At 42.8% G+C, this 12779-nt stretch overlaps 1 protein-coding gene across 1 annotated transcript; it reads right to left on the reverse strand.

Annotated features, from left to right (window-relative positions):
• Positions 1–9642: 9642 nt before the first annotated feature.
• Positions 9643–11917, reverse strand: LOC135058281 (trypsin-like). Its single transcript, XM_063963803.1, has 5 exons — positions 11875–11917; positions 11615–11768; positions 10777–11030; positions 10391–10527; positions 9643–9848 (listed from the first exon to the last, which is right to left on the reverse strand). Exons 1-5 carry the CDS (start codon positions 11912–11914, stop codon positions 9699–9701), a joined length of 735 nt encoding a protein of 244 aa, XP_063819873.1. The 5' UTR covers positions 11915–11917; the 3' UTR covers positions 9643–9698.
• Between the last annotated feature and the right edge of the window lie 862 nt (positions 11918–12779).

Genomic DNA, 12779 nt, shown 5'->3' on the forward strand with positions numbered 1-12779 from the left:
GCCCCTTTTACACATTACAGCAGACAGTCCCCCTTTTTACACATTACGGCAGACAGCGTCCCCTTTTTACACATTACGGCAGACAGCGTCCCCTTTTTACACATTACGTCAGACAGCGTCCTCTTTTTTACACATTACGGCAGACAGATTCCCCTTTTTACACATTACAGCAGACAGCGTCCCCTTTTTACACATTATGGCAGACAGCATACCCCTTTTTACACATTATGGCAGACAGCGTCCCCTTTTTACACATTACGGCAGACAGCGTCCTCTTTTTTACACATTACGGCAGACAACGTCCCCCTTTTTACACATTATGGCAGACAGCTTCCCCTTTTTTACACATTATGGCAGACAGCGTCCCCTTTTTTACACATTATGGCAGACAGCGTCCCCCTTTTTACACATTACGGCAGCCAGTCCCCCTTTTTACACATTGCGGCTGACAGAATGGATAGAGATATAGAGAGAGAGAGAGGGAGAGGGGAGAGAGAGAGAGAGAGAGAGAGAGAGAGAGAGAGAGACTTACCATCTCTCCCCGCTGGCAGTCAGGCTACTCGTGCTGGCAGATCCCTCTGTGCAGGCAGTGGAGAAGGAGGAGGGAGGGGGACTGGAGCCGCAGCAGCGCTATGTAATTGGTAGTAGCGCCGCTGCAGCTGTCCCCTCTCCTTCATATTGGCTGCCCGCCGCCGCTGTGAATGCTGGGATGAAGGAGCCGCATCACAGCATTCACAGCAGCGCCGGGCAGCCAATACGGAAGGAGAGGGGACAGCTGCAGCGGCGCTACTACCAATGACATAGCACTGCTGCGGCTCCAGTCCCCCTCCCTCCTCCTTCTCCGCTGCCTCCGGAGCTGCTCTCTCCTCCCAAGCGTGGCGCACACAGCAGAGGCGGCATGTAATGAGTCAATTTGACTCATTACATGCCGCTGGCTGATGCGCCCTCAGGGCAACTGCGCTGTGTGCCAGGCAAACCTGGCACACACATAGTTACGGCCGTGCCGCTGAGTGTCCAGGCCGGCGGCGAGCTCCCTGCTCAGGACATCACTGTGTGGGCAACGCTGTACCCGAGTGACCGTTATTGTGGAGTCGGCTAAGTTTGACTTCTGATACTTACATGTATGTGGATATTTATACTAGTAAATTTGTTCTATCAATTAATTCACGAGTGCGCTCTCCTTACTTGCAACTTTATATATGTATATAGAGATGTGCAGCGGGCATTTTTCGTGTTTTGTGTTTTGGTTTTGGATTCGGATCGCAGTCGTGTTTTGGATTCGGACACGTTTTGGCAAAACCACCCTTTCGGGTTTTGGATTCGGATGTGTTTTGGATTCGGGTGAATTTTGAAAAAAACACAAAAAAAGGTAAAATCATAGAATTTGGGGGTCTTTTTGACCCTATAGTATTATTAACCTCAATAACAATAATTTCCACTCATTTCCAGTCTATTCTGAACACCTCACACCTCACAATATTATTTTTACTCCTAAAATTTGCACTGAGGTCGCTGGATGACTAAGCTAAGTAACCCAAGTGGCCGACACAAACACCTGGCCCATCTAGGAGTGGCACTGCAGTGTCAGGCAGGATGGCCCTTCCAAAAAACACTCCCCAAACAGCACATGACGCAAAGAAAAAAAGAGGCGCAATGAGGTAGCTGTGTGACTAAGCTAAGCGACCCTAGTGGCCGACACAAACACCTGGCCCATCTAGGAGTGGCACTGCAGTGTCAGACAGGATGGCAGATTTAAAAAATAGTCCCCAAACAGCACATGATGCAAAGAAAAAAAGAGGTGCACCAAAGTCGCTGGATGGCTAAGCTAAGCGACACAAACACCTGGCCCATCTAGAATTAGACTCCAGTATCATGTGAATTATAAGGCAATATCACTGGAATTATTCGTTATAATCAATGGAATTATTGGTCCAAATCACTGGAAGAAAATAACAAAATCACTGGAATTAAATGGCAGTAATGTCGGGAATTATATCAAATGGCAGTACCACTGGACATATACGGAAGTGTCAGACAGGATGGCACTTTTAAAAAAATAGTCTCCAAACAGCACATGGGTGGTCATTCCGAGTTGTTCGCTCGTTGACGATTTTCGCTATGCTGCGATTTGCTGCTAAATGCGCATGCGCATGGTACGCAGAGCGCATGCGCTTAGTTATTTAACAAAAAACTTAGCAGTTTTGCTGTTGCTCGTGCGGCGCTTTTCAGTCGCACTGCTGATCGGTGAGTGATTGACAGGAAAGGGGCGTTTCTGGGTGGTAACTGAGCGTTTTCCGGGAGTGTGCTAAAAAACGCAGGCGTGTCAGGGAAAAACGCGGGAGTGTCTGGAGAAACGGGGGAGTGGCTGGCCGAACGCAGGGCGTGTTTGTGACGTCAAACCAGGAACTAAACGGACCGAGCTGATCGCAAACTAGGAGTAGGTCTGGAGCTACTCAGAAACTGCAAGAAAATATTTAGTAGCAGTTCTGCTAATCTTTCGTTCGCTATTCTGCTAAGCTAAGATTCACTCCCAGAGGGCAGCGTCCTAGTGTGTGCAATGCTGCTAAAAGCAGCCAGCGAGCGAACAACTCGGAATGAGGGCCATGATGCAAAGAAAAGAGAAAAAGAGGTGCACTGACACTGAGAACTGACCAGTGATTCTGAGCACTGATGAAACTACTGAGCAGTGATACTGAGCACTGATGATACTACTGAGCAGTGATACTGAGAACTGACACTGAGCAGCACAAGACACTGAGCACTGACCAGTGATTCTGAGCACTGATGTTACTACTGAGCAGTGATATTGAGCACTGATGATACTACTGAGCAGTGATACTGAGAACTGACACTGAGCAGCACGATGCAGCAGAAGACACTGAGCACTGACCAGTGATTCTGAGCACTGATGATACTACTGAGCACTGATACTGAGCACTGATGATACTACTGAGCAGTGATACTGAGAACTGACACTGAGCAGCACGATGCAGCAGAAGACACTGAGCACTGACCAGTGATACTGAGCACTGATGATACTACTGAGCAGTGATACTGAGCACTGATGATACTACTGAGCAGTGAAACTGAGCAATGATGATACTACTGAGCAGTGATACTGAGAACTGACACTGAGCAGCACGATGCAGCACAAGACACTGAGCACTGACCAGTGATACTGAGCACTGATGATACTACTGAGCAGTGATACTGTGCACTGATGATACTACTGAGCAGTGAAACTGAGCAATGATGATACTACTCAGTGGCGCACCCAGGGGGGGTTTCCGAGCACCCAGAAACCCCCCTCCACTAAAAATGCATACATATATACACATGTATATACATGCATATAAACACACACACACACACACACACACACACACACACACACACACACACACGATATATATATATACATGTGTATATATATGTGTACTGTATGTGTGTGTACATATTTTTATATATATATATATATATATATATATATATATATGTATGCATGTTTAATATGCTATGTATATGTTTACATGTGTGTGTATGTATATATATATATATATATATATATGTATATACACACACACACACACACACACACACACACACACACACACACACACAGACACACTAGTTTTACGGACCCAACATATACTGGGTCACCTCAGTCCCCACCCCCGTGATTGGCTCCGTCCAGTTCTGGAAACCCCCCCATGCAAATCCTACGTTTGCCACTGCTACTGAGAACTGACACTGAGCAGCATGATGCAGCACAAGACACTGTACTAGTATTAGTATTAGTGAGCAGCACAGAAGGACTCTGGAATTGTCACCCCCAGATACCACTGTGACTGGAATGATGATGACACTACTACCACAGCACCCTACAGCAGCAAGATGCAGCACAAGACACTGTACTAGTATTACTGAGCAGCACGATGCAGTACAAGACAATGAGCACTGATACTGAGCACTGATACTGAGAACTGACACTGAGAGAACGTAGCCACGTCCTCTCTGTACTCTCTACAATGCCCGAGTGAAAATGGCGGCGACGTGCGGCTCTTTATATGGAATCCGAATCCCGCGAGAATCCGACAGCGGGATGATGACGTTTTGCCTCGTTCGGATTTTCCGAGTCAGGCGGGAATAACCGAGCCGGGCTCGGAACCGTGTTTGACACGTGGAGTTCGCTCTGTCTCTAATATATATATATATATATATATATATTCATAGAGGCAGTCCACACTCTGGCCTTATCCATATGGATAAGGCCAGAGTGTGGACTGCCTCTATGAATATTTATGTTTCAACTTTTTAAGTTGACACTTTAGGTCCGGCACCAGGCAAACAGGATTGCTTATCTTAAAAATATTTTTTTATATATTATTGGATGTGGAGACATAATGAGCCTTGATGGAATGTTTTTAATGCAAATGTTAACTTTGGACATGGACTTATTATTTTCTCTGGATATTTTCTCTGGACTTTTTTTCTGATTTTTCCTCTGTTTTTTGTATTTTGGATATATACTTTTGGTATTTTTCTTCTCACTTTTTTAATTTTTTTGAGATTAATTTGTCAGTTTTACTCTGTGGCATAGATGGCCTTATTGCTTTATATATTTGTATATGTAAGTGATTGTCCTTCTTTGCTTGACATATGGATAATATTGTGTCCACTGAACTCCTATTCTCAGCTGAACATGATCTCCTAGCTCTCACTGATGAGGATGCAGAGAGGGTATTATCAGGTTTCAGCGATTTTGAACGATTACCTGCGGAGAGTGCATTAGACCTATATCACAAGCTACTTAACTTACAGAAAAAGGAAGTAGACCTTCTGCTACACGGGCAATTTTTATCTGATTACTAATAGAAAAAAACAACTGCCAAGGGGCTTTCGTATCAAAAATATCCCCACGATTGGGAGGAATAACCCAGCCTTTTGTAGCAGATGGTGCTCGGTTTTAAACAAATGCTCCTTTGATTTACTTTTGCTTGTGATAGAAGAGGTAGGGGTTGATTTGAAGAAAGTGAGGACGGAGTTAACTGATTCACGTTCGGTAGCTACTGAGGTTCTGCAGACAGATACCTCACAACAGTGGCTCAGTAAACTTAAAGATCAGACTGATAAATATCATAAAGATTTGGTAACATTTAAAAGAGCCAAACTTACTAAAGTCGAACGTGACTATAAAGACCATAGAGTCTATAGATGGCTCACAGGCAGTGATAACTCACTAACATTTAGATCTAGGAATAATAGACGCTATCAGAATCAATCTCAATTTGATAGCTTTTCCTCCTCAGAGAGGGATTCCTCCGATTCCCAGCTATCTGGCAAACCCCCCCTACCCAGGGCGAACACTCGCTCTAAAATTAATAACGCGGCTTTAAACGCAGAAGGCCCCACCTTCGGCGGGGCAAACATAAAAGAAAAAAAGAACACCACAAAAGCGAAGAAAACTTAGTAATTAATCTATCTTCACATAAATTATCGGAACCTGAGACTAGTGTACTATCAAGGGGACTTGGTTTTATTCCAACACCCAAATTTGATAACTTTAGATGGTCAGTTGACAAATATAAACTGGGTAGGAAGCTCAGACTGACAGAAAAATTTCAAAACACACAAAAAATGGATTGTGCTATGACCCAATTCAAGAGAAAGAGTAGATATGATCCACCCTCACTGAACCCTAGTATAAAAACGTTTACTAGATTATTGGATCGGAACATACAAGAATCACTCACCAAACAGAAACGTGTTAGATACAATTTGAGTTCACTGGAAAGGAATGCACTCAGAGACCTTAAGGATAACCCTTCGATAACCATTCGCCCTGCCGATAAGGGGGGTGCGGTGGTAATATTGGATACTAAAGATTATGATAACGAGGCAATGAGGCAACTATCGGACAGGGATACTTACAGGATTTTGGGGGGAGACCCCACAATTCCCTTTAAGAATCGCCTGGATGGCAGCCTAGACTTTGCGTTTTCCAATGGGTGGATTGACTCTGATGTACTAGATTTTCTTAAAACTGATTATCCTATTTGCCCTATACTCTACCTGTTACCTAAGATACACAAGACTTTGATGAGACCTCCGGGTCGACCAATTATATCGGCCCGGAACTCTTTATTTTCACCTGTGGCACAATTTCTTAATAGTTTTCTTCAGGTATATGTTAAAAAGACTAAGAGCTACATACAGGATACGAGTAACTTTTTGAGTTTGATTAAAACACTTCCGATTTCACTAAGGGGGATCTTGGTTACGATGGATGTGGTGTCTCTGTACACCGTCATACCGCATAATGAAGGTTTGATGGCTGTACGCAGAGCCCTATCCAATACACAGATGATCTCTCCACCCATTGAATTTCTGGTGGATTTGCTGGAATTGACTCTTACGTGCAATTACTTTCAATATGGTGGCCGATACTATCTCCAAACGGCGGGGACCGCGATGGGCAGTAACATAGCGCCATCGTATGCAAATATATATATGGATGCCTATGAGGGTACACATGTCTTCCCGCTGTTTGGGGATAGTATCGGCTTTTACTGTCGTTTTATTGATGACGTATTCTTGATTTGGCTGGACAGTGAGACTGCACTCCAGGGGATGCTAGAACATCTCAATGGTCTGGACTCCCCTATTAGATTTACCATGGAGTATAGTGGGAGTGAGATTAATTTTCTTGATGTGACCGTCTATGCCACAGAGACCGGGTATGGGCACAGACTGTTCAGGAAACCCACAGATCGCAATGCATTATTACACTTCAACAGCCATCATCCAGGCTCACTTAAACAGAATATGCCTATTTCACAATTCTTGCGGGTGCTTCGAAATAACTCAGACCCTGACATAGCAGTGATACAAATGGAAGAGATGAAGCTTAAATTCTCCTCTAGGGGCTATAGTCAACAGACTATTGATCATTGTATACAAAAAGCCTTTAAAATTTTTTCAACAGGAAACACCAAAAAACAATGTAGACCACAAAATCCCTTTGTGGTCACAACAATGTTTGATGCGGCGGGTCCTGTGGTTCGACAAGCAGTGAAAAACCTCTGGCCAGTGGTGAAAAGTGATCCAGCCCTCTGTAAACACCTACCAACAAAGCCTCTTATCAGCTTTAGAAGAGGACGGAATCTAAAAGATATTCTCATGCAGCCGGATAGACCATTAAGAACAGAACCTGGTTCTTGGCTATCGGTACAAAAGAAGGGGTGTTTTCGATGTGTGAATTGCACAACTTGCAGGAGCATGACCTCCGGAGAATACTTCCACCACCCACACACAGGTCAAAAGATTAAAATCAGCCAGCGAGTGAGTTGTACCTCTGACTTTATCATCTATACACTCACATGCCCATGTTCCCTAATGTACGTGGGTAAAACGGTACGCCCATTCCGTGAAAGGATGGCGAATCACCGATTATCCATTAGGGCAGCATTAAAAGAAGAACATTCAGATAAGCCTGTTGCGAGGCACTTCTTTGAGGCAAAACACAGCCTGGCTTCATTGAAATGTATGATTATTGACCGTATAGCTCCTTTGAAGAGAGGTGGAGATAGAGCAAAACTACTGCTCAAACGCGAGGCATTTTGGATTTTCCGATTGGACACCATACGCCCCAGAGGCCTGAATGAGGGCATCCAATACGGCATTTTTCTGGAATAACTTTCCAAATATACATGGAACAAAGAGAAAAAGATCCTATGGCTCCGAATGTATTTCAGATTTTTTCCTTTTTTATATTTTATTTTTATTATTTTTTATTTTTATTAATATATTTTTTTCATATATTTTTTCTCATCTTCTACATTTTTTGCTTTCTGTGGTTTCCAATGATGAATGGTCTGTGTCCATACTCGGGTTAATATTATTTTGATTATTATTACTATAATTATCATTATTTTTTATTATTTTTTATTTTTTATTTTGATTATTATTTAGTATTATTATCATTATGTTTCATTACTCTTAATCTTGAAAAATGACTAATAATTCAGAGAGTATATAAAAAATATAAGTGGAATTGTCCATATAATTTAAAAACCATTTATTAACATGTCTCATAGACTCACGTTTTGCTGACTCCATGTGACCATTACCGAATCGACATACTAAGTTCACTATTGTGTTTAAGTTTCCTTATCAACATGCTCCCTGTCTCTATATCTCACTGGTGGATTATATTAGATCAGTGGGCGATATGTATTAGACTATATGAACTGTAGGTATGCTTTTCACACTATACGGTCTCCATGGAGACCGGAACACAGTGAGCCTATCAGCTACGCTAGATCTGAGTGACGTTACTGAGCACTTCCGGTTAGACGTCCGGAATTTGCGTTCCAGACACCGGAAGTCAGAGACGCAGTGGAACGCACGCCGCAAATTAACACTGAACACAGTAAGCAATAGTGAATTCTGTGTCTATTCGGTTTCTATGGATTTCAGCTTTTTAATATATGTTATGTTTGTGATTTGTCTGTAATTGTATTGTCTAGGATATGCACTTTATTGATGTTTGATGTTGGTGGATTATTGGAAAGGAGCTAATTATATTAATTAGGGGGAGGGTCACTATGGGGTTTATAAGGGAACATTTCATTGCATTGTATGATCTTGACAAAGGTTCCACTTGGGAACCGAAATGTCGATTACACCCCTCTATTGATGCTTTGCTGCTAATAAACAATGAGAATAATAAGAAGACTGGTGAGTGCTCCTACTTTTTGACTGGATATATATATATATATATATATATATATAGTGTCATGCATAGAACCTGATATTTAATAACTATGCCCCTACAGGTGACACTGTAGCCTCCATTGCAGTAAATCGTGTCACATAGGAAGCTGGATACTATAAGTCACCACTGTTAGGAAAGATGTGAGACACTGAGATGTGTTGGATCACTTTGTGGTATGATGAATGATCTAGCTGGTACTGCAGACGCTCTGCTTTCCTTACTATTATGTGTAATTCTTTCTTGTTATTTACATATTTACACCCGCTCATAGCTTACTATACACAGCGCTATATACCGCTTTTTAAAAAAAATAATTTATGAGCATTATCAGTGATGTTCTAGTTGAGCATTTTATTTTTTTAATGCAGATCATGGTTGCTGGAAAATATACTAAATACCCCATAACAGTCCCATGTTTCACAATAAAGTCTTGGCTGAATTTTAATGGGCTGTGTAACCAATTAATAAGATGCACACTCTAGTATTATTATTATACTGTATATTGTTTTATAGACCTAGACGGAATTCCTGATAAAATATTGTCACTGAAATAATTACAATACTTGCTAAACATGTCTGCTGAATTAACGTCCATTTTCCAGTTGCCTGAGTCTATCACAAATAGCTTAGATACATAATGACTGCACTAAGTTCTGCTCACTCTGTAGGCAAAAATAAACCATAAAAAACACATTTTCATCAAGAAATAATTTTATTCATAACATACAGTCAGTTTTAGTTTAAAAGACAGAGTTAAAAATAGAGAAATACGAAGCAGAAGCTTAGTTGCTGGCCATGGTGCTGGAGATCCAGGAGTTTAGTTGGATGCCATGGTGCTGGAGATCCAGGAGCTTAGTTGGAGGCCATGGTGCTGGAGATCCAGGAGTTTAGTTGCTGGCCATGGTGCTGGAGATCCAGGAGTTTAGTTGGAGGCCATGGTGCTGGAGATCCAGGAGTTGTAGTTGCAGACCTTGGTGTAGACACCGGGATAGTTCCTCTGGGCACAGCCATATCCCCAGGAGACAACACCCTGGAGCTGTCCGTTACACACCACGGGTCCACCAGAGTCACCCTGAGCAGAGGAGAGAGATTGTTAGATGGTCATACCACATCAGGATGGGTGCTGGATAGTTACTATGCTGTCTACTGTGCGATCGTACAGCTTGTATACATCAAATTTCAGACCCACCTGCATAAACCTTCAATGCTTCCCTATCTAATTACATCCTCTCTGTACAGTACACATAACCTCACATATTTTGTCTTTCTTTACTCTCACACCCTCCTGACCCTTGGCCAAAATTGCGGGGTGATCATATCATACAACCCATTAAGAACCTAGCAATCTGGTGGACCATTATGTAACAGGTAGCATCTATTCTTGTGTATCAATGCCTATTTCCCTATAGAGTGTAAGCTTGCGAGCAGGGCCCTCCTACCTCTATGTCTGTCTGTTTTTACCCAGTTTTGGTCTATTACTGTTGTTCTAATTGTAAAGCGCAACGGAATATGCTGCGCTGTATAAGAAACTGTTAATAAATAATAAAATAAATCACATACATTTTATAGTGATACCATGGTCTCAGTACTATAGTGATAAAGCAGTGACATTACCTGGCAGGAATCCTTGCCACCTTCCAGGTAACCAACACAGATCATGTTATTGGTGATCTCTCCTGGGTAGGCGTTGCTGCACTGAGCGGCGGTCAGGATGGGGGCGTTTAGGCACTGGAGGAGGTTTGGCATGTTGGCTGCAGAAATAAACATTAGATTTAAGTTATATTCTCCCATTTTATACTATATATTGCTGTAATATGTCATTATCCATCCAGCAGTTTGAGCGCCAAAATTTAGCAGTCATATCCAAATATAATATATTTGTGTCATTTTCTACATTTTGCGTAATAACTTTTCTATTAGTTTGTTAACATTGTCAAGATCTCCAGATGAAGGTCTTACAAGTTTCAATGCAAGTAATGGATTTTGGTTCTGAAACTTACTGCCACTGCTGAGTGTGTTTCCCCAGCCGGAGATCAGACAGCTGGTGCCGGCGGCTGCGCAGCCAGAGGGCAGAGACGCAGTCTTGACGTAGGAGTTGAGGGTGGCGGGGGAGGCCAGCTTGATCAGCCAGATGTCGTTGTCCAGGGTTCTGGAGTTGTAGCTGCCGTGTCTGATGACCTTGGCGGAGTTGATGAACTGCTCGGTACCCTCACTTGTAGCGATATTATGCTCTCCCAGTCTGACCTGGACACTCCTGGATACACAGAAATACAGGACAATGAGCAATTGTATGAAATCTGTGACTTCTGCAATGTAAAAACAACACTGCAGACACTCGGCATGTGACTGATGAGAGGTGTGATGGCCTGAAAGATGAATATAGGGTATTCCCATTCACAGCCCACAGATGGCTAATAGACTGATAGGGTGGATAGGAAAGGTTTGAAAATCAAACCAAAATACATGGGCCATTTTTTAGCAAATTTTCAGGCTGTGATTATTATTGTTCATGTCCATACACTAATCACACAGTTATTTCATTGGCTTATCTGAACAATTATCATTCAGGGAATGGCCAGTTTTAATGATGCTAAAACAGCCAACCAACTGGCATCCTACCAAAAGAGCAGCCAACCCAGCAATCAGCACGCCAATCAATTATCTAAACAACCAACCAACTAACCAACCAACCAACCAACCAAACAAACACCCAACAACCAACCAACCAACCATCCAACCAACCAACCAACCAACCAACCAACCAACCAACCAACCAACCAACCATCCAATTAGTAAACCATGGATACTATTGTCCTTCTGCTAAATGGTTGTACTTACGCCTTGTAGCAGTGAGCAGCAGAGACCACCCACAGGCTGGTGATCAGGGTGCCACCACAGAAGTGGTATCCAGAGTTCAGGGACACAGCGTAGGGAACAGAGTTCTTGGTGCAGGTGAAACCTCCGACGATCTTATCATCATCCTCAAAGGCAGCTGTAAGAGATGACACTGACTAGCACTGCGGCACTATCACACAGTATAACACATAAAGTCGCCTACCACTAGCAGCACAGGGTATCTGTAAGATAACGAGACTCACCGGCGGCTCCGAGGAGCACACAGATCAGAAGCAGTTTCATGGTGGAGAGATGTCCAGTGAGTAATTTGCTGGAGTCAACATTACTAGTATTTATATGTTTTACCTCCGCAGGTGTACGTTGCACAATTGTGTCCATATGGCAAAACAATGAGTATTGAGTGTTACATAAATACTGACCTTGACTGCTATGATTAGTTTTGGAAAGTTAAATACATTTCTATATTTTCTCCTTATCTTTTGGTACTCTCAGTTAATGGTCTTTCTGTCATTATCTCCTATATATTAGCCCAGATCTGTGACTCGGGTGTGGTTCATAGGGTCGAACACACTTAGGTCAACAATGTGTAGGTCGACCACTATTGGTCGACAGTAACTAGGTCGACAGTGATGCTAGGTCAACAGGGTCTCTAGGTTGACACTATCTAGGTCGACAGGTCAAAAGGTCGACATTTTTTTTTTGGGGTGTCGTTTTCTCCGTACAGTGACCGGGAACCCCAATTAGTGCACCGTGTCCCCTCGCATGGCTTGCTACACTTGGCATAGGTTACTATTCCCAATCGTAGTTCGCGTGGATCGTTAAGTTTAAAAAAGTTGACAAAAAGAATTAAAAAAACAACAACTCATGTCGACCCTTTGACCTGTTGACCTAGAACATGTCGACCTAGAGACCCTGTCAATCCTAGAAATCATGTCGACCTAGTTACTTTCGACCAATAGTGGTCAACCTAGACATTGTCAACCTAGTTACTGTTGACCTAGAGACCGGATCCCCTGTGGCTATGTGTATAACGCTGGGCGGAGTCAGAGTCACAGAGTCACAGATCTGGCCAAATATATAGGAGATATCTATATCTATAGTCTGGCTGGCTGGCTGGTCATTGCAGCGGTGGCCGCCCGCACCCCCC

This window comes from Pseudophryne corroboree, chromosome 3, assembly GCF_028390025.1.
Source record: "Pseudophryne corroboree isolate aPseCor3 chromosome 3, aPseCor3.hap2, whole genome shotgun sequence".
NCBI classification, from domain to species: domain Eukaryota; kingdom Metazoa; phylum Chordata; class Amphibia; order Anura; family Myobatrachidae; genus Pseudophryne; species Pseudophryne corroboree.